The sequence below is a fragment of the Mus musculus genome, chromosome 18, assembly GCF_000001635.26.
Source record: "Mus musculus strain C57BL/6J chromosome 18, GRCm38.p6 C57BL/6J".
NCBI lineage: Eukaryota > Metazoa > Chordata > Mammalia > Rodentia > Muridae > Mus > Mus musculus.
Window position 1 is genome coordinate 56,367,708 of NC_000084.6, and position 21,889 is coordinate 56,389,596.

General features: G+C 45.1%; 1 protein-coding gene and 1 pseudogene across 1 annotated transcript in view; one reads left to right on the forward strand and one right to left on the reverse strand.

Moving 5' to 3' along the window:
• Positions 11,279–11,801, reverse strand: Gm18527 (predicted gene, 18527; annotated as a pseudogene).
• Positions 19,778–21,889, forward strand: part of Gramd3 (GRAM domain containing 3) — a 116,308-nt gene continuing 114,196 nt past the window's right edge. The window contains exon 1 of the mRNA XM_011246800.1: positions 19,778–19,920. Within this exon, the coding sequence (XP_011245102.1) occupies positions 19,793–19,920 (128 nt within the window). The 5' untranslated portion in view covers positions 19,778–19,792. The remainder of the gene's footprint in view (positions 19,921–21,889) is intronic.

Genomic DNA, 21,889 nt, shown 5'->3' on the forward strand with positions numbered 1-21,889 from the left:
GGATTTGGTCACATTCTGGCCTCAAATGACTCCATGTTAGATTAGCAAAATGCTACAGGGACCAAAAAAAAAAAAAAAAAAAGCGACAAATGTATACCTTCGTAATCCATTCAAGTATTATTGTGTCTCAGACAAATCCCTTATGGCTATACCAACCACACATACCTTGGTTTAAGTAAATAGGAATACTTAGGCAATCTTACTCGCTCTATTCATCTTCACCAGCAGGCAACTCCCACCTTCTTCCTCCCCACCAAAGGGTCCAAAATGCAGAGTCACATAGAAGACCAGCTGCATGGTTGTGCCTTCCTTCACACGACAGCAGAAAACAAACCTCCTGTTTTGATCAAGTATTTACATGGAAAGAGCTTACGGCAATGCATTGTGCTTTTTAAAAATCTCTTCCATTTTAAGAGACTGGAACTTTTGCAGCCCCAGTTACTAATACACCTTGAGGCCACACAAGACTTAAGACTCCCGTCCCACTGGGCGCTTGCCTGTTTGTTTAACATGCCTTTAAGAGAGAATAATGTACCAACCAACCTTCCTTGCCTCAGGTTTCCCACATAACCAATGATTACAAGCTAAGCTAATGCATAGCTGTAACGTTAAATTATGTGCGCTTTCATATCCCTGGCCCAGAGTAACGCATGTGTGTTCTAACCATCATTTGCTTTAAAAAAAAAAAAAAGCAAATATAAAGGTTGGAAGTCATCTTATAAGATGAATATCCGCTGAAAATGTTGAACTCAACATTTGGATAGTTTAATATTTACTATTAGTTATCTGGGCCAGTTGGAGTCTGCAAATTAATCCCTTGGAAGACTTTACAATTTCTATAAAGTGTCCCTCATTCCTTCCCCCATGTGATACATTCTGTGATGCTTAATAAATGCAGAGCAAAGCCCTTTCCTAGGGACAGACAGATAGGGACAGACATGGACAGATGCAGAAGGCAGTCTTCAGCAAGGCAGAGTTCAGACTCGTTGCAACACGCGGACAAAGGACAGAAGACACCGGAAGCCTGAAGTTTCAACAGGAGACACCTGAAGGTAGAGAATTCCACTGTGGGCTCGCTCTTGGTTAAATGACTCCAAGGGGAAGCATTCTTACTTTTTCCAATGTGGCAACAATGTAGCATTGTTGCTGACTCAGCGTTAATCGCCAACACATTTAATCCACACAAGTTTATCCTTCCCTTGAAGACCTCCGGACACTTGTAATTTGCAAGATTTATTCCTCTAATACTCATACTCCCAAGTCTCTCAGTTGCAGTTCTGTGGTAGAGATCAGCAGTCCTACGCAAGAAGGACAGTGTTCCTTCACGTTGATTTAAACTCCCCCTCGCAGATAATGCTCTCTGTTGTAAGAGGCTTTCCAAGCCCTGGGCACCTCATTCATCATCTTTAGCTTCTGCTGAGGAAAAACGGCAAGTTGTTCACCCCTCTCTAAAGATCAAATCCACTGTGTTCAAGACAAATTGCTTCCTTCGTAAAGGTTTAAAAAATTATTTACTTCTAAGTCCTAATGAAGATATATCGCTTCAAAGACCAGCGAAAAGCAGTCCCGGGTACAGCTTGTGAGTGAACTCCGGGAAAGGTCAGAGAGGTTGTAACATAAGAGGTTTCTACTGCCTCAAATCATCCCTTAGAGCTGCCACAAGACAGGCCATGCTAGGCAGCAGCTCTGGTGGGTGGCACCAGGGTCACCTGTGGGGAGCCACTTGGCTCTCTAACAACAGAACAATCAGGCTGTTCCTCTTACAGGAGGATAATTCCACACTCGTTTCATGGTTCAGAGGGAAAATGGTTGCGGGGTGGCTTTTGCGACAGATGCGGTTCTTCTCCGAAATGTCCTCCCGCCCTTGGAAGTTGAGAGGCTAAGGTGTCCCACCAGACAAGGAGAGACTCTGAAACAACAAAGCGCAGAAGAACCCAAGCCACTCCATCAAGTCCAAGTGAAGATGTCTCTTTGAAGGGCAGAGTTTAGCTCCTTCTTTTCTTCCTGAACCTCGGGGTGGCGCACGTCTCAGACAGAGATCTGCACTCCATCTTGACGGAAGATGGAAGAGGAAATGAAATGCAGGCCCTTGGACACTTGCCTCAGCGTGATAGCGCAAGCAAGGAAGAGGTTCCCTCGTTCTGATGGCTTCACTGCGGTCTGTCCAAGATACGAATTTCCTGAGATCCAAGGTACCGGCTAGTAAGTGACCAGAACACTCGTTCCCTGGCAAGCCCATTTGAATATGCGGCGTACATGCGGGACTCAGCATCCTCCTCCCAGACTCCCTGTTATCATTAGGATACCCAGCCTCACTCACCTGACTCTGTGAAGCACGGACTCAAGCCCAGGCTTTCTCAACCTCGCTCTGTAGAACCATTCAGGAAGAATTAGGAGAGTGGACCAAGCTAGAAGAAACCGACAATCCCGCCCTGACTTAACCCGGAAAACTAAGCCTATCTGCTTACGGGGCTCACGGTTTGTAACACAAGTTCTGCCTCCACTACTTTTCTTCTTGAGTGGTTTGTTTGTTTGTTTGCTTTGGAAATTTTGTTTGCTTGGTTGTTTTGTTTTGTTGTCTTGTTTTGTTTTTTGGTGAGAAAATGCTTGGTAGAGCCAAGAAATCAAGCAGATGCCACATATACACAGCATCTGGGGTCTGGGTGGGGGAGGGAGGGAGGGAGGCTCAAACTGTTCCACTACCCTGATGACACGAAGAAGAGCTGGCTCCCCACCAGTACCTAGGGAAAGCCCCAGATGGACATAGTAGCCCAGCATCTTTCTCTGAGCTGTGTGTCATATAACAGTAATAGATGACGTGTGACTATGAGTCATAAATACATTTATCCTCCAGTTGGTTGACCTGATGACCCTACCGTTTCCTCTAGCTCAAACTCCAACCATTCTATGGGTTTTGTTCTCAATTAGTGACATCGGCTCAATCTCACATGACTGAGTGGCGACCATATGATTCCAGAGTGTCCCTTCAGGCTCCTGCCTGGGACCAGTTTGGGTTCCTGATAGTAGATGCTCGAATACAAAATATGTACTTTTTAAAAAGAAAGTTGTGTTCCTTTTAAGGAACTACTTGACATAACACCTCATTTCCTTCTTGGGCTCCTTCAGTCGGTGATACAGGAAGCCTAACTGAAGGGTCCTCAGACATTGCACAGGCCACCTTCACCTTAAAGAAGCAACACCCAGGCTTCTCAAAGGGTTGGTATGAGAGGCACTCAGACAAACTTTAAGACAGCCCCGCTCTTCTCCAGACCACAGTTCCATTCTGCATTCCACTTCAGTCTCGGTCGGTCTCTGTTTTCACCTTTGTCTCCTCTCTAACCTCTTCATAGCTCCATGTTTCTGCATGTTCCTCTCTCTGATCCTGAGATGCAAGACTCTCTACTGGGTTCCCTTAACAGTCTCAATATGAAAACAGTTTTCAATGTGCCTATATGATGTATTCTTATGGCATACCTCAGAATGTGCGCGCGCATGTGCGCGCGCACACACACACAGCATTACCCAGACATCTATGAGCATGAAAGTACCATCAACGTTATCCCACACTGTATGTTCTTTACTTCTGTATATATATATATATACGTGGAAATTGCTCATATTTATTGTTAGATTGGTTTTCAAAGCTGGGGGGGGTCAAACCCAGGGACTCATACACACTGAGCAAGTGTTCGCTCAATTAACTCTCTACCATATACACCCTATAGCTTGCTTGTGTACGCCCTGAACCAACCATATGCATACTATTTAAACCCAGGATGAGTTCTCTACTCAAAGACATTGCTAACTGAACTTCCTAAAACACAGGGAGCAATGCCATTCCCCTTTCTGAATTTTTCTGCTGTGTTTCAGGCTTAGGATCCAATGCCCAGCTTTGGCTTAGGCCACTCCTCCTGTCCCAGCCAATCCCATCACTTCGACCCTGAACACCTCCGACTGCTCAGCATCTGCACACACTCCATGGAAATCCAAGCCTCCAGGACGCCAACCTTGTATCTTCTTTGTCTTCCCCGTCCTTGCCTACCTGGAGCATGCTCACACAGCTCCCAAGATGGTCCTCCTTTTACAGCCTTCCCTGATACTGGTGCAATCGCTCTCCCCCTTTGCCAACTCTCTGCCATTTCTGTGTCTCTACATTTCGTTGTATGCATTGACACTCACCCACGGGGGGGGGGGGGGGGGCAAGACAACGTGCTTATCTCACAATTCTGAAACCTCTCCTTTAGTTATCATTCGAATGCCAATATTTTTACATGATAAATATTTATGGAGAAGAATTTAACCTCTCAGCTCCTGGGCCAGGTTTACCACTGGACTCAAGTGTTTAATTAACCTTAAAACACACAACCCAGGGATCCCATTTTCCCCATTACAGCTGTACCCTGTGAGTCACCACAAAGCCAGGCGTCTACCTTTCCTCCTGTAGCTTGCAGGCTGTATGTAATGTCCCTGGTTTGACTAGGACAGAGAGCTGAGGACACACTGTTGTTGTTGTTGCTGCTGCTGCTGCTCTGAGCAGTTCCACTGGCAAGAGGGAATGACTACTGCAGACTGTCCAGCATCCCATCACAGTCTCAAAACCATCAGAGAAAACAACTGAGAGCCATCCATGCTGCAGAGGAAAGCTAGAGGCTGACAATACAGCCTGCTTGGCAAAGGTAAGCCTACCAAAAGCTACCATTAAATATGAATTTGGCCAAATTTGAAATACTTCACAAATTTTGCCAGACCCCATGATTGATTTTATATACATATATACATACATACATGTATATATGTGTATGTATATATGTATGTATATAAGAATGTATATATACATATGTGTGTGTTTATATATATGATTTCTGCCTAAAACTTTTCCCTTTTCTCCAAGAAACATCACAAAGAACAGCCATGGGTGGTGTTTGGGTGGAACTCTGTCTAGAAATTCTGGTTTCAATAGGGTCAGTGTTCAAAGTTCAAGTTTCAGTTTCCGTCTGAGGAGACTTTGGAAGGGTGCCCTCACTTATGGCCTCCTCACATACTGGAGCATGATCATCTTTCTTCACTAAAAAGCTGCCCCGTGGCCGAGGGCAGCGGAGATCCCTCTCCTCATGGTGTGCTGTTGTCTTCTTTCTGGTGCTGGTTGTCACTCTGACGCCCTGAATGGAGCTTATAAAAAGAGCGAAACCTAAGAAAACTAAAAATCACCGCCACAAGGAAAGAGTAGGTCTGTAACATAAACGTTACAAACTTAATTTTAACCACTGGAGGCCCCAAGTGTCAGGCCTCCCAGGTGAGAGTCAATGAGGAAAGTCTTTTGTCTTTCAGTGTTCTACTTTGTAACCAACTATAAAGCAAACAGAAAGCACAGAACCTAAGTCCAGCTATGAAGTTTCAAAGCCCCACCCTAAGCAACCAGCACTTGAATCATGATCAGCATCTTGAACCCCATGCAAGTATCCCCTCCTCCCCTCACCCCCTCGGCTGCTCTAACTGCCGATCAGCTGCCCCCCACCCCAGCTCTCAGAAATTGAGCAGAAAGTGTTCCCCACCCCCATATTGCCTGCGATCTCCATGTTTGGTTGGTGCTTTATCACACCTCCCATGCAACTTCAGAAGGGTCTAAGCAAATGTTTCAGTGGAGCACACTGGACATAGCTGGCTCCCAGCACTAAACTATCAAAGCTATCATGGCTGTGCACGAGGAAGCAAGCAAAGAGCAAATGGTGAAGTTAGCGTTGGGCAGCTGGTTTGGAAGAGAGGAAGACAGATAAGCAAAGCTCTTTGGTGATGTTAATTATCTAAACTTGACCATTCTGCAATGGTTGCACATCTGGGAACATTATATTGTATTCCCTGAATACCGTGGTTCATCTTTCTCATCCAGGGAACTGTATTTAGAGTCACCTGGGAGACACACCTCTGGGTATATCTGCGTGAGTGCCCAAAGAGATTTAACTGAGATGGGGGGGGACTCGCCCTGAATGTGAAAGGTGCCATCTCATAAGGAGGGAGAAGAGAGAGCAAGCTAAGCACCAGCATTGACTCGGCTTCCTCGCTGTAGACACAACGTGAGCAGCTATTTCACGTTCCTGCACCACGCCTTCCAGCTGCACAGCCAAACAGCCAAAATAAACTAATAAGTCGCCCCCATTAGATATTTTACTGTAGCGACAGAGAGGTCAACTGTCAAAAATAAAACTTAGAGGGGTGGAGAGATGGTTCAGTGGCTAAGAGAACTCCTTCCTCTTGTACAGGACCGGGGTTCTGTTCCCAGCATCCAACAGTGCTCTGAGGTGTCTGCCAGAGAAGACCATTCTGACACAGGTTCATACAGAGAAAGTCTTTGTAGTCAGCTGTGACTACGCTGGGTGTCTGGGACCTGAGTGCTGTACTGTGCCTTTCTTAGGATGAGCTTTTAAGCACAAAAGCCACATCCTGGGTTGACACACCTCCACTACGACGAACAGATCGTGAGAAGAGGAAAGACAGATGCCAAAAGCAAGGTTAGTATTTTAGGGGCTCTCCCAGAACTATGGACTTTGATGGATTAGATCTTTGTTCTCATTTTGGAGGTGTTGTTGTCTATGTATTGGGTCTCAAGGCCTAAGTAGCACTTCCATCGTGGAGTAGTCATTTGTGCTAAGGTTGGGAAACTATGACGGCCTGATCCAGTAGTATCTAACAAATGGCTATAACTCTAATTCCAAAGGATCCGGTGTCCTTTCCTGGATACTGTGCGTATGTGGTACATAAAACTATATGCCAGCAAAAGACACAAAATAAATCTAAATAAGTAAGTAAATAAAACTTAGGGGCTAGGGGGGATGATTCAATCAATAAAATGTTTGCCATGCAAGCATGAGGTCCTGGGTTCAAATCCCCAGCACCCACGTAAAAGAAGGACACAGTGGCACATATCTGTAACCCCAGATTGGAGGCACGCAGAAATAGGTAGCTCTCCAGAGCTCACTAGCCAGCCTGTCTAACAGAATGAGTGAGCCCCGGGCTCAGTGAGAGACTCCCAATCAGGATAAGCTAGAGAATAACAGGAAGAAGCCCAGGATCAGCTCTAGGCTTCACACACACACACATGCACCTACAGGTATGTGCACATATGAGCACATACAAACAAGCACCACCCACAAATAAGCAAATTCAAAGCACCTTAAAATTCTACAAAGGGAGTCAGAAAAGCTGTTTCCGAAACGTCAGGACTGTTGGGAGTTTTCTTTCAAAAGAAAGCCAGTTTGCCCTTCCTAATAGTAAGTTGACTCCCACAGCCTTTGAGCTTCTCTCTGAAATGTAGCCTTCCTAGGCTGTCTCTCCAGCTGTGCCTCTGGAGCCTGTGAAGGGTCAGCTTCTGCCACAACTCTCTGCTGCTGTGTCCTAGCAACCTGTGTGGGATCGAGTTTCTCCATAGCTCCCTGATCATCACTTGACACTTAACCCAATAACTCCTCGCATAAACAGCCATCCCCATCCTATGTCTGCCTCTTGCCAGCACTTATTATCAAGACTTCCTCTTTGTATCACCTTCCCATTCCAGGTAAATGTTTGAGTTACTAAACCATCATTACCATCTAATTCCAATATTCAAGGTCCTAAAACTTATGGATGCTTCATAAAATTACCAGTTACAAGCATCTCTGTAGCAAATATGTCAGAAGAGCACCCAGTCAGTTCTATCCCTCCCTCTTTCTCTCCCTCCCCATCCCTCCTCTCCCCTCCCTCTCTCCCTCTCTCCCTCTCTCTCTCTCTCTTTCTCTCTCCTCTCTCTGTCTCTCTCTGTCTCTCTGTCTCTGTCTCTCTCTCACACACACACAGAGAGGTGGGGGAACAGGACAAAACAAGTCTTTCGAAGTACAATTTAATCACTTTTACAGGCGTTGACTTCAGAAGATCTGAAAGACAGCCAGAAAGCCTACACTTTCCCCTCTGCTCTTCTGCTTACAGATTAATGAAAACTGTTACACCTCCAAGTGTCCTAGCTTAAAATATTTGGTAGGAATGAGGGTGGAGGCTGGAGAATATTCACTAGAGAAGAAAGGAGCTATCAGCACATGAGTAGTGAATCTAGTGGACACTTGCATCATTGGGTACTGAGTTATTATGCTGTAATAACATAAGGTGGCCCCTCCCCCAGTGGCCAAGGTTTAGCCAGGTACCACCTGTGACCAATGAATGAATTTGAGAAGCTTGTCTCTGACTTCTAAGCTCAGATTTCCAGATGCTGTACAACTTGTGCTTGCTCACGCTCCTGGACTGATACTGGAGGAAGTTGCAAGAGACTACAGAAGCCCCAGGGTGAAAACTCACTGATGATGGATGCCCAGGGAAGAACAACTGCAGAGCCACCTCAATGAGGGCCCAACTGTAAGAACCACAGTCAGTAGTTTAAGCCACCAAGCCTGATGGGTGCTTGTAACACAGGAAAGAGAAAAACAGGTTCTGCTCCTGTTTCATGGAATGCAACATCTCTGTAAGGAAGATGCTCCAAATAGCTGGGGTTTTTCTTTGAAGTATCTATTTTTAAACTTTTATGATGTTGATCTGAGTCATTGGGCCCTGTTTATTTCTAATCAGGACATCTGCCTGTCTTCCCGCTCCCTCTCTCCACTTATTTATTTTGGCCATGTAGCCTCTATGTTCAAAGTAGACAGAATCTGAATTAAAATTCTCCAGGCTACCATTCTTCCCCTGAAACACACCTCCATCCGGGAGGTAAAGTCTCGGGCTGAGTCAGCCTCCGTGCTCCTTTGCAGTGAGGCCCTGTGCAACGCAGGAGGCACAGGAACGTCTACCCATCAATCCAGTGCTCCAAGTGCCAAACGCTGATCCTAAGTCTTCCTGCGTTTCTAAGATGAGCATCGGCCTAGAAAGCTCCTGGCAGCATGCCAAGCACCGGAGGACCTCCTGGGAAGGCGTCTGCCCAGAACTGCCCAGGATAGCCACACTGGACACAGAGAGCACATCAGCCATGTGTGGGCCAGCACTGCCTGCTGTTTCCTGGCTGGTTTGACCTCTGAGGATCCTTCTCCTTAGGAAATTTCACAAAAAAAAGGGTTTGGGGAAGTTCCCAAGTATCTTTGGGTTCCTGAAGGTTACACACACCCTCAAAACTCCATGAGCCACGAGAAGCATCTGTGTTGTCATCCTGGTTACAGTTCCCAAGACAAGCTTTCCACAGAAACACCTCCCTTAGCGCCTTCTGCAATGACTGTCTTGTCAAACAGCTAACAGAGGAGCCTCCGACACTCACAATGGAAGTGATGGGATTGGAGTCCATTGGCATCACCGACCCCTTGATCAGCTGGGCTGACAGGAGAACCACGGTTTCTGCCACGTTCTCACTAAAGGTGGGTCCCGGACCTAATCAGTAAGACACGTCAGAAAGCCCAGTTAGGGCTTTATACAAATTAATGTCTAGTATGATTCAAAAGATCTATGTCTATTGAAGGACAATAAAATTACTCCAAATTGTTACAGTTTGGAAAGCAAGACTACACACTCTTATTTTTATTTTTTTATTTGATTTTATTTTTTACCATTAGGTAGGAATACAGACCAAACACATTCATGGGATAGTGGAATTTAATAAAGTCTACAAATTATGTAATGATATTATTATATCAGAGCTGCTTTTTATTTTAATTGATTTATCATGAATAAGTGAAGCATTATTACTTGAGGAATCTGGACGAAATATGAGAATTCTGTTCTTTCTAAGTCTGAAGTGACTTAAGTCTTAATAAGGAGATGTTAAACTGGATGTGTGTTGGGGGGGGGGGTCACTCATTTAACCTCAAGAGGCAGAGGCAGGTGGATCTCTGGGCTTAAGGCCAGCCTGGTCTACAAAGTGAGTTCTGGGACAGCCAGAGCTAGGTTAGCTAAGTGCACCAAGTCCATCTTCCATGCTGTGGCCCATGGCTGACCACTGCCCTGATTCTCTAGGCTCCAGCCTGGCTCCACTGTCTTCCCAGTGAATGCTAGGCCTTTGTTTTGATCATGTCAAATATCAAAAGTACTGTAGATCACAATTCACTTTGAGTTTACACAATAAAATGCCCTGTTAAATGTCATGAAGCAAAACAAGGGAGGCACAGGGAGAAATCAGACAGACGGAACCAACTTCCAAAAAGAACCCTCAATCTTAAAATCAGTTACGGCAGAGCACCTAGAATGCTTGTTTTAAAAAAAAATGGTGATGCCCAGGTCACATGCTAAATCTATAGAGAGACTGTGAAGACAGTATTTGTATAATCTCTTTGCTCATTTCCTACACTAGCTAAGAAATTTGAGAGGCGCCTATTGAGGAAACGACTGGGCTAGAGATCAGGATTCCTTCAGCCACTAGATGGTGCCAGGACCTCAAAGATGGGACTGTCTCCTGCTGGTACTTTATTCTGTTTTAGTACATCAGCCCTTCCCAGCTCCCCAACTTTTAGAAATATTTACGGAGCTTCAACTTAGCAGTCCCCCTTGAATTTATCTTGGTCGTAATACACGGGTGTTTCCCGAGAGGGTCTCAGGGAGAGCCTGCTTCAGCCCCTTCCTGTCCCTTCACTTAGAGTGCATGTGTTGAGGAGAAAAGCCACTACAAGTGGTGGCCTTTACCAGTCATGAGGAGCAGGGTAGGAATCTCACAAGGTCTGTATCTAATCATGTATGTTTTCTATTTCTACGTTCCTCCTGAAACCGCAATTTCTTTTTTTTTCTTTTTTCATTAATCAATTTATCTATTCACTTTATATCCTGATAACAGACACCCACCCCCCTCCTCCCTGTCCCTCCTCACATAGCTCCTCCCCCATCTCCCTTCCCCTTCTCTGAGAAGGGGAAGTCCTCTCTGGGTACCACCCACCATGGCACCTCAAGTCACTGCAGGACTAGGCACATCCTTTCCCATTGAGGTCAGACAAGGCAGACCAGTTAGGGGAACGAGATCAACAGGCAGGCAACAGAGTCAGGGACAACCCCTACTCTAGTTATGGGGATCCACATGAAGACCAAGCTGCACATCTGCTACATATGTGTGGAGGACCCAGATCTAGCCCTTATATGCTCTTTTGTTGGTGTTTCAGACTCTGGGAGTCCCCAAGGGTACAGGTTAGTTGATTCTGATAGTCTTCTCATGGAGTCCCTATCGCCCTCCAGGAACCTCAATCCTTCCCCCAACTCCACAAGAATTCTCCAATTCAGTCTCATGTTTGGCTGTGGGTCTCTGCATTTGTTTCCTTCAGATGCTGGGCGGAACCTCTCAGAGCACAGTTATGGATCCAGGCTGACAGAGACAAATACAGCCTGAGGCTCCAAGGTAGTTGAAGGAGGAAGGCAGGCCTGCAATGCATTCCTATTGATCCTCTGAGGACAGCTCAGCACATCTCCCCAAAACTAGCGGGGGTTGCTATTGCATTCATTCATGCCTGTCTCACACAGGACTCCTGTGTATCCAGGTCAGCAGTGACAAATATAGCTGACAACAGTGTCTTCTTCACATGTTGCATTATTACAACAAGGCTTTGACCAAGAGTGAGGCATCAAAGTCTCACAATGTGTCCCTGTGAAGCCACTACCTGTACAGTCACAGTGGGAGTTGTTTCTTCCATCCACACATAGACCTCCATGGCACATTCATCAAAGTTGAGATCACAGTGGTCTCCAAGGATCCATGGGCACAGTTCCCAAAGTTTGCCCCAAGAGCATCCTGACACATGGTACCATGTAGACATGGCTGGGATCCACATTCACCCATTTTCCTACTTACAGTTCACACCAGAGTACTCCTGAGGACAGACACACACGTCTAACGTGGGCAGTGATAACCAGTTTCTTTTTCTTTCCTAAGTCCAAACTGTCTCTGAGTAAATGGGTTTGATGAGTTTCCTTAGCTAACAGGGTTCTTCCTTCTTGTTTTCTGTGTATTAAAAATTATTATGTGTGGAAAATAATCTCATCCAAAATGTTTCTGAGTCCATGTGCTTGAAATCTATTCGAGGACACTGTATTTGTCTTTCTATGTTTTTGTTTTAATAAGAATGTGCACGAGTTACAGAGACAAAGTTTGGAGTTAAGGCGAAAGGATGGACTATCCAGAGACTACCCCACCTGGGGATCCATCCCATAATCAGCCACCAAACCCAGACACTATTGCATATGCCAGAAAGATTTTGCTGAAGGGACCCTGGTATACCTGTCTCATATGAGGCTATGCCAGTGCCTGGCAAATACAGAACTGGATGCTCACAGTCAGCTATTGGATGGAACACAGGGCCCTTAATGGAGGAGCTAGAGAAAGCACCCAAGGAGCTGATGGGGCCTGCAACCCTATAGGTGGAACAACAATATGAACTAACCAGTACCCACAGAGCTCGTGTCTCTAGCTGCATATGTAGCAGAAGATGGCCTAGTCGGCCATCATTGGGAAGAGAGGACCCTTGGTATTGCAAACTTTATATGCCCCAGAACAGGGGAATGCCAGGGCCAAGAAGCAGGAGTAGGTGGATAGGGGTGCAGGGTGGGGGGAGGGTATAGGGAACTTTCAGGATAGCATTTGAAATGTATATAAAGAAAATATCTAATAAAAAGAAAGAGAGAGAGAGAGAGAGAGAGAGAAAGAAAGAAAGAAAGAAAGAAAATAAATGTGCATTAGTCAGAAATGGCTAGAAAGCAAAGTGAGACCAAAAAAAATCCTATTTTTTTCATTAAATAATTAGTCTGATTGTGCTGTTTATAATAAAATATCTGCATATAACTGATCTATAAAGAATAGGGGAGCCGGGTATGGTGGCGCACGCCTTTAATCCCAGCACTCAGGAGGCAGAGGCAGGCGGATTTCTGAGTTCGAGGCCAACCTGGTCTACAAAGTGAGCTCCAAGATAGCCAGGACTATACAGAGAAGCCCTGTCTTGAAAAAAACAAACAAACAAAAAAAAAAGAATAGGGGGCTGGAGAGTGGCTCAGCGGTTAAGAGCACTGACTGCTCTTCCAGAGGACCTGAGTTCAATTCCCAGCAGCCACGTTGGCTCACAACGATCTGTAATGGGATCTGATGCCCTCTTCTGGTGTGTCTGATGACAGCTACAATGTACTCATATAAAATAAATATAAAGGATAGGATTATTTTCTTACTGTTCTGGGAGCTCCTGGCATTCCTTGTCCAAAGTCGTCTTTACGATGAAGCAGGAGTTAAACAGAATAGGTCTCGAATAAAGTCTTTAAATTTTAACAAGTGAGAACACATTGTATTCTAGCACCCCTAAAGCACCCGTCCATGGTATTGCTTTGGCAACCCCTAGATAGTATAGTATAGTATAGTATAGTATAGAATAGCATTGTATAGTATAGGCAACACATTCAGACCATAGCAATTCTAGAAATACCTACCCACCCCAGCACTGTAATATATACTAAATTAGAAATGAACAAAACAAATCAGAAGGAAAACAAATGAACCAGACAAGGCTAGGGAGAGCAAAAGTGTCAGGGTAGTTCCTGCCCAAGGGAAATGCGCTCTTCACAGTGTGGTCAAAGAAAGCATCCTGAGGAGGTGACATTTGAGGAGAAATTGATTAAGAGGACAAGCTGGAGGTGAGGCTATCTAAGCAGGGGACAGAGCAGGTACCCCATCTAGGGATGAGGCCAGTATGCTGCTAATCAGAAAACCAATGGACCAGTCATGAGCCATGTAAGGCTGTCAAGGAGTCTCGTCAAAAACCATCAGACAACTCTAAGGAAAATAAAGCCAGGCATGACGGTTACACCTGGAGACCTAGATACTCAGGAGGCTGAGAAAGTAAGCCAAACCCCTCCACCCCAGGAGTTCAAGGCTAATATGGGCAGTGGTGAGGTGCGCCCCACCATTGCCACCACTGTAACCACAAGCTCTTCCACCTGCACCCCAGTTCCCGAACAACAACTCAGAGGCTTGTGAACAAATGCCTAGGCCGTAAGCTAGCTCATAACTTATGTAACCCATTTATACTATTCTACGTCTGCCACTTGGCTACTTACCTCTCCTCAATTTCACATGTCTGACTTCCTCTGAGTCCGAGTACTGAATCTTCCCACCAGACCATATGCCAGAGTTCCTCCCTCCCTGCCGTATGTCCCACCTTCTAATCCTGCCTCAGCTTATTGGCCATCTTGATTTTTATTGACAGGTGACACAGTACACAAGAGATTATCCCTATACTCCGTCATCCCATCTGAAGTATAAAAAGCAAAAGAGCTTGAGGGGTCGAGTGTAGCTTGGTGTAGAGTGTCTGCCTGGGGTTTAGTCCCTAGCATGGGGGCGGGATGGAGGGTATGGCTAATTTTGGTTTTTTAAGATCACCCTGTGTAGAACAGATTCATGTGGAAGGGAAAGCAGACCTGCAGAACTGACAGGGTCATGGTGTTTAGAGGCAAGTCCTGAAGGCACCGCTGATAATAACTGGTAACATGTGAGGAAGGGGGCAATGAGAGGCACCTGCATTGTCTATATTGTTCGGCCATCACCCAGGCAGATGTAATGAGAAAGTTATTTTGTTTGGCCAACACCTGGAAAACACTGTGATGAGAAAGGTAAATACCACAAGGAAAGTTTTCAGTTTTTGGTGGTGAATTTAAAACTTTACTTTGGTCACATGAAATCTGAGATGTTTAATTTACTAGGGATTAGTCACGGGAACTGCTCGGATTAGTAGGGCATCACTAGAATATATGGCATTCCGTCATAGGGCTGATAATATAGCCTTACAGATTTGTAGAATAAGCCTACCAGGCATGGTGGCACAAACCTTTAATCCTAGCATTCAGGCGGCAAAGGTAGGTCAGTCCCAGTGAGTTCAAGGTCAGCCTGGTCTACATAGCAAGTTCCAAGACAGCTAGAGCTACATAAAGAGCCCTTGTCTCCAAAAGCCAAAAAAGTAAAACAAGAGAACAAAACTGACCCCAGAGGTTCTGTGTCTTTTGTTGCTCTCTTTATAAAGCTAAACTGGTTGGAGGGGAGCATAATTATTAAAGTCAGTATCGACAAGGTAAAATAATACTATTCCACATGGTTATTGTAATGAATAAACAAGAAAGATATAAAATACTTGGATGGTGCCTGGCAGAATAGGAGGCAATCAACAAAATATGATCTCTTCATTTCCTCCTTTGGCAACAGTAGACCTATTTACAGCCAAAGAAAGCCTTAATTGCCTGTGTCTGCATGCCTCAAATGATTCTTCCTACAGGTGTTAATAGGTTTCTGGGATCTTTATTGGCTAAGCCTGAGCTAATACAAGGGCCTAGATTTATTACATATGACCTTCATGACACAGAAATTTTATACAGCATTTCTCAACTCCCGTACGAGCTACAAGAATTACCCACAGATTAGGGGAAAGCCGATTCATTCCCACAGCCATGTGTTACATATGAGAAACCAGGAGACAACAAAGACAATGACCTCAGCACATCCCATACCAGTGAAGTAGTCTGATAACTTGGCTTGGAGCTCTTCATTCCAGAAAATGCCGTCCTTATAATTAATGCTACTTACTGATGGAAATGTATTCCTGCATTCCTCTACCCTTTTCCTCTGAGGAGCCTATTCCTGCTTTCCTAAAGGCTGAGCTGATGAAGAGAGAATTTCTATCAGATGAGATGCCTAGGGAAGACTTTCAAGTTCTCTTCTGTGCCTGGAATCACATTGTGGGCTTAGAAACATCCGAAGGAGGAATGACCTTGTTACATATTCATGATGTTGAAGCAGGAGGTAGATTTTCTTTCTTTTTTTCTTTTTTTTTTTTCCTCTAAAGATGATCATAACTTAGTGTCTTTGTTGGGGTTTCCATTGCTGTGAAGAGATACCATGACCAAGGCAACTCTTATAAAGGACAACATTTTTAATTGGGGCTAGTTTACAGGTTCAGAGGTTCGGTCCATTATCATCAAGGTGGGAGCATGGCAGCTTCCAGGCAGGCATGACATAGGAGGAGCTGAGAGTTCTACATCTTCATCCAAAGAAAGCTAGGAGCAGACTGGCATCTTCAGGCAGCTAGAGGAGGGTCTCAAACCCCACCCCCAAAGTGACACACTTCCTCCTCCAAGAAGGCCACACCTACTTCAACAAGGCCACACCTCCTAATAGTGCCACTCCCTGGGCCACTACACTTGGATAGTCAAGCTCTTATAACATTTATGATCTCACTTGCCATCATATGTGTGACTTTGGATTTATCTACATCACATGAAGTCTGAACTTTTGTTTCTGTGGCTGATAAGAAAAGTAGTAAAATGGGCGTTAATATTTACTAAGTTTGGGGCTATGAGTCCAAGCTTCCAGATCAGGAGAAAGCATCTTTACTGGTGATCAAAAGGACCTTGGACTGCCGCTCTTAAAAGCGATCAATAGATTCTTGTTTTGCTTCTCTATCTTTCCTAACACTGAGGCTGATACTGAGGAGAAATTGGCCTAGCCAATTTCCTTCCCTCGCCATCATTTCTGAGAAAAGAAAACTGAACTGCATGGTTACTAAGACCTTGGAATATCTGAGTGTGCTTATATGACAGGCATGAGGCGAAAACCAAAGCTGTGTGGATGCCACACTAATGGTGTGTTACTGCAGGAGAGCGGGGTCCTAGAAAATAGCCATTTGGGAACAGGCCTGAACACAGAGATGCTAAGCCTTGTCTTGATCTTTGTTGAGAGGCTATAAGTGGAAGGCTGGAACAGAAAGGTGGCAGGGATGTGGTTCCAGTACATTGGAGACATGAGAGGGGGAGTTCTAGTCTACCATATCTGATATCATTATCATAATCCTAGTCCGAATGTTACCTTCCCCTGGCTCTTCCGTTGGCTCTGATATGCATCCATCATTCCATGAAGACTCCAGATGCTCTTGATTCTGCCTGCTCACTTCCTGATGCAGATGCAGCCTCAGATTTAGCTTCATGTACTTTGAACATTTGACACTTAAAATGCAGTTGTCCCTGGGAGAAGCCATTACTAGTCTACCCCATTTATAGTATGAATCATGGTCAGAAGCAGTTATCCATTGCTGTCTTAAACATACCATCTTAAAACATAAGTTTTGAACACAATTGATTTTTTTTTCACGAGTTTACAGGTTGGCAGAAGTATTGCAAATCCAGATCGACTGAATTTGGGCTGGGCTCATTCATATCACTGGGTGGGATAGCCCGTCATCGAAGAGCTAGGTGGTCTACCATAGCCAGAATGACCCAGGTCTACTCAGGTGGTCTACCATAGCCAGAATGATCCAGATCTGCGCAGGTGGTCTACCACAGCTAGAATGACCCAGGTCTGCTCAGATGGGATGGCCCATGATCTAGGAGCTGGGTGGTCTACCATAGCTGGAATGACTCAAGTCTGCTCAGGTGACCTGTAACTCAGACATGTTGCCATGGGAACCACAGAGAAGCAGAAGCACTCAGATTTCTTGAGGTCTAGGCTTCCATCTGTCAAAACTTCACTTGTATATTCTACCCAACGAACCAAATCTTACACCCAAGTTAAAGTGTGCAGAAGCTATGAAGGGTCCTGTATGGGGGCTATTACCTTAGATAAAGCCATGTGGCCACATTCTCTAGCTGCCATGATACTCTGCCTAGCCCCAAGCCCAAGGCAATGGAGCCAGCTGACCATGGACAGCAATCGCTCAGGCCTTAGCCAAAATTAGTCTTTTTCTTCCATAAGGGATTTTCTCGGGCGTCACAGTGACAAAGAGCTGAGTAACATGAACATTAGTGCCTCTAATTTTCCCCAAAATCTCAGGCAAGTCTTCATCGAAGGGGAGGAAAGAGGGCAGAGATCAGAGAATAAAAGTCATGCAAGGCCCTAACAGTCTTGTTCATGGGAGCTGCTGGCTCCATCTCTCCTTAAACGCAAACATGCTGTGCTCTTCTGTTTGATCGCCGTTATCTTAGTACTTCCTGTGCAAACCAACCATCTTCTCACGCACCCTTTGTTCTGCGGTGATCATAAATAAAAGCACATAAAACATGTTCAACCATTTGAGTTTAACAACTGAGATTTTGTTTGACACAGAGGGAAAAAATGCTGTTAGGACCTCCACTTATGCTAATTAATAAGGAGTTTTAGTGTCAGACTTGCTGACATGATGGAACCACTTGCAGAGAATAGAAAAGAACAGCGCTCGTTAAGACAAAAGGATGGACTATCCAGAGACTACCCCCCCCCCGGGATCCATCCCGTAATCAGCCACCAAACCCAGACACTGTTGCATATGCCAGAAAGATTTTGCTGAAGGGACCCTGGTATACCTGTCTCATATGAGGCTATGCCAGTGCCTGGCAAATACAGAACTGGATGCTCACAGTCATCTATAAGATTGAACACAGGACCCCCAATGGAGAAGCTAGAGAAAGCACTCAAGGAGCTGAAGGGGTCTGCAACCCTATAGGTGGAACAACAAGATGAACTAACCAGTACCCCCAGAGCTTGTGTCTCTAGCTGCATATGTAGCAGAAGATGGCCTAGTCTGCCATCACTAGGAAGAGAGGCCCCTTGGTATTGCAAACTTTATATGCCCCAGTACAGGGGAAAGCCAGGGCCAAGAAGCGGGAGTGGGTGGGTAGGGGAACAAGGTGGGGGGAGGGTATAGGGAACTTTTGGGATAGCATATGAAATGTATATAAAGAAAATATCTAATTAAAAAAATACTCATAAAAACAAAACAACAACAACAAAAACCAGCTCTCGCCAATCCACTTCCTCCCATGGCAGGTTTTCTTTTGTTAATTAGAAAAATATTCCTAGACTCTCTACTATGAGGGACAAACCATGATGAACCTAGCGCTGAACACAGTCAGCAAAAGCCATGTTCTATCCTGATTACAGGAAGTCCAGTTGACACGTGGGTGATATAATTTAATAGAGAGCATCCAACTTGCATTGGCGATATTTTATTTATATAATGTACAGTCCTAAACTTGAATAAACAGGATAATTTTAGAATTCTGGTGGGAACCTACAGTTTACATACACTGTCTCCTAGTTAGAAAGAACATTGGGACTGGTGTAGGACCTAGCAATGTAGGTCCTAATCAGGTCCCAGTGTTCTTTGGTAATGTAGGTCCCTCACTCATTCCTAATCCAATCTCCCATTGGCCGCCTCCTTTCCGCAAAGTGATTTCACCATGAGTACGTATATGTTTGCATTGTGTGTGCTCACATGCATTTAAACCTAGGCTCCTCGTGTGAGAGAAAACGTCATGATTATCTTTTTCAGTCTTTCTCATTTCACTTAACATGATCTTGAGTTCCATCCATTTTCATAAAAACTGTATCATTTCATTCTTTATGGCTAGATAAAGCATCGTGTGTGTGTGTGTGTGTGTGTGTGTGTGTGTGTGTGTGTGTGTGTGTATACTCAGTATCCTTTACTTATCGTCTCATGAGCATCTAGGCTGGTTCCATGTCCTGGCTCATTCAAATAATGCTACAATAATGTATGAGGCCCCCTGTGGTCTGTTGACTCCGAGTCTGCCAGGTCTATGCTCAGGAGAGGCATAGTTGGATCATACAGGAGTTCTACTTTTCATTTTTGAGGAACCTCCATCACTGATTTCCACAGTGGCTGCACAAGTTTCTTGTGGGCACCTTCAGAGCCACAGATGGACCGTCTTTAATTGTGGCTGATCCCATCTGTCTGAGCAGTCTCTGAAAGAGAAACCAGACACTTGGCTGCCAGGGCTGCCATTGGCTAGGTGGAGCATAAACTCAAAGTTCCTTCCTGGCTCTCCGCAGAGTTTCTTGGAGATCAGCTGGCTTCTGGAGATGAAGGGAGCACAGCAGCAGGTCCCGTCACCAAGGAGCATCCAGCTAACACTGCAAGCTCAGCTCATGCCCTGGAAGAATTTGCTCCCAGGGAGGGCAGTGAAGCCAGAGGTGCTGGACACGGAATTGTAAGTGACAGGTCTCCGACCTGAAAAGCAAACAATGAAGAGTGGCGTGCAGCCGTTTGCGGTGGGAAAGGTCGTTTTCTTGCATGGAGAAGGTCTTTGGTGGCTCACTGAGGAACCTTCCTAGTTTATCTTCAGAGCCTTGAACAATATTCACCATGGTCCTGCAGGCTTGAGTGTACTCAGAGACTTCTGAACAAGAGTGTTTAGCTTCTGAGCGCATTGCCCAGAAGACTTGGTTTCTTGTTTACTTCAGGTTAGGGAGAGAAGAAGGTGGGTGAAGCGAGGCAGAGAGGGGATGAAAGGTGTGACTGTGACCTTGACCACAGCCTAAGACTCAGCCTTCCCGGGAGAGCTCTGTATTTCCCACTTCAGTGTGTCAGCTCTGCAGGATTTGGCTTTCAGTTCCTTTGGATCTAAAAAGCTAGGTTTGCCTTTAGGTTATGTTTCTTGAGTTCCTTGAAATGAGGTATGGACAGGTGGCTCACCTGTTAAAAGCATTCACTGCTCCCTCAGAGGACCTGAGTTCAGTTCCTAGCACATGCCTCTGGCCTCCTGTGCACTCATGTGCACACACACACACACACACACACACACACACACACACAAAGACACAGAGGTGGGGGAGAGGGAGAGAGAGGATTAAAAATAATTTGAATTTTTTTTTAAAGCAGGAACTGTGGGTTAGGATTCGGTGGCTCTCAACCTTCCTAATGTTTTGACCCTTAAATGCAGTTCCTCACATTGTGGTGACCCCGACCATAAATTTATTTTTGTTGTTACTTCATAACTGTAATTTTGCTAGTGTTATGATCTTAATGTAAAGAGCTGATATGCAGGATATTTGGTATGCAACCTGAAAGCGGTCATGACACACAGGTTGAGAGCCACTGGATCAGGCTTTGGGATTGGGAATTTTTCTTTGTTTGCCAGTTTAAGTTTTCTTAAAACTATCAGCACATAGGGAGAGGTATTCTTCAATTCTCTACTATTCTGGCCTCAACTTCTTTTAAATCCCTCAAAGATGTCTATCTTCAAAGGGTAAAGATTTTTATTTGGGCGGTTATGGGGAGGGTTGACTGCCCAGAAGTAAGCCAATAAAGAGAACAAGTCCACATAGACATGACAAGGTACTGCCATGTTCACAGACAACATTGTAAAGGCAAACACCACCCGCGGGGATGATGACGGGAGCAGAAGGCATGCTGTGAAATGTAACTGGATTAAGAAAACAGGGGTGACATTTGCCTCCTAAGGAGACTGCGAAGCAACACAAGGATGCTAAGCTTTGGATCCTCAGACATGAAATCAAATCCATGGCTCCGTTGCTGGTTACTTTAAAAGTAATGGAGGGGTCACTACTTCTGAGCATGTCGCTACGTACATTGTTGAAAACGATTAGCTACCTGGGAATAAACAGTAACTAATGTATGTAGCTAATTAATTTTCAACAAAGTGATTGGGACAATCCAATGTGGAAATAGTCTTCTCAGTGAAAGCAAAGGGAAAAGGACAAAAGGAAACTAGGACTCCACCTCACAACACACTCAGAAATAATAGCAAGGGGTTAAGGCTTGACTCTTTGTTGTTGTTGTTGTTGTTAATCATCTTATTCATTTACATTTCAAATGATATTCCCCTTCCTGTTTACCCTCCCATCTCATCCCCCCTCTCTCTCCTCACCCTATGAGGGTGCTCCTCCACCCACTCACCCCCTCCTGCCTGACACACACACCCCCCACCCCCCACCTACCCCCCACCCCCCCACCCCCGCTAGCATCCTCCTAAGATGGGGTATCAAGGCTCCTCTCCCTCCCATTGATGTCAGATAAGGCCAACCTCTGCTACATATGTATCTGGAGCCATGGCTCCCTCCATGTGTACTCTTTATTTAGTGCTTTATTCCTGGGAGCCCTGGGTGGTCCAGTTGGTTGAGATTGTTCTTCCTATGGGGTTGCAACCCCCTTCAGCT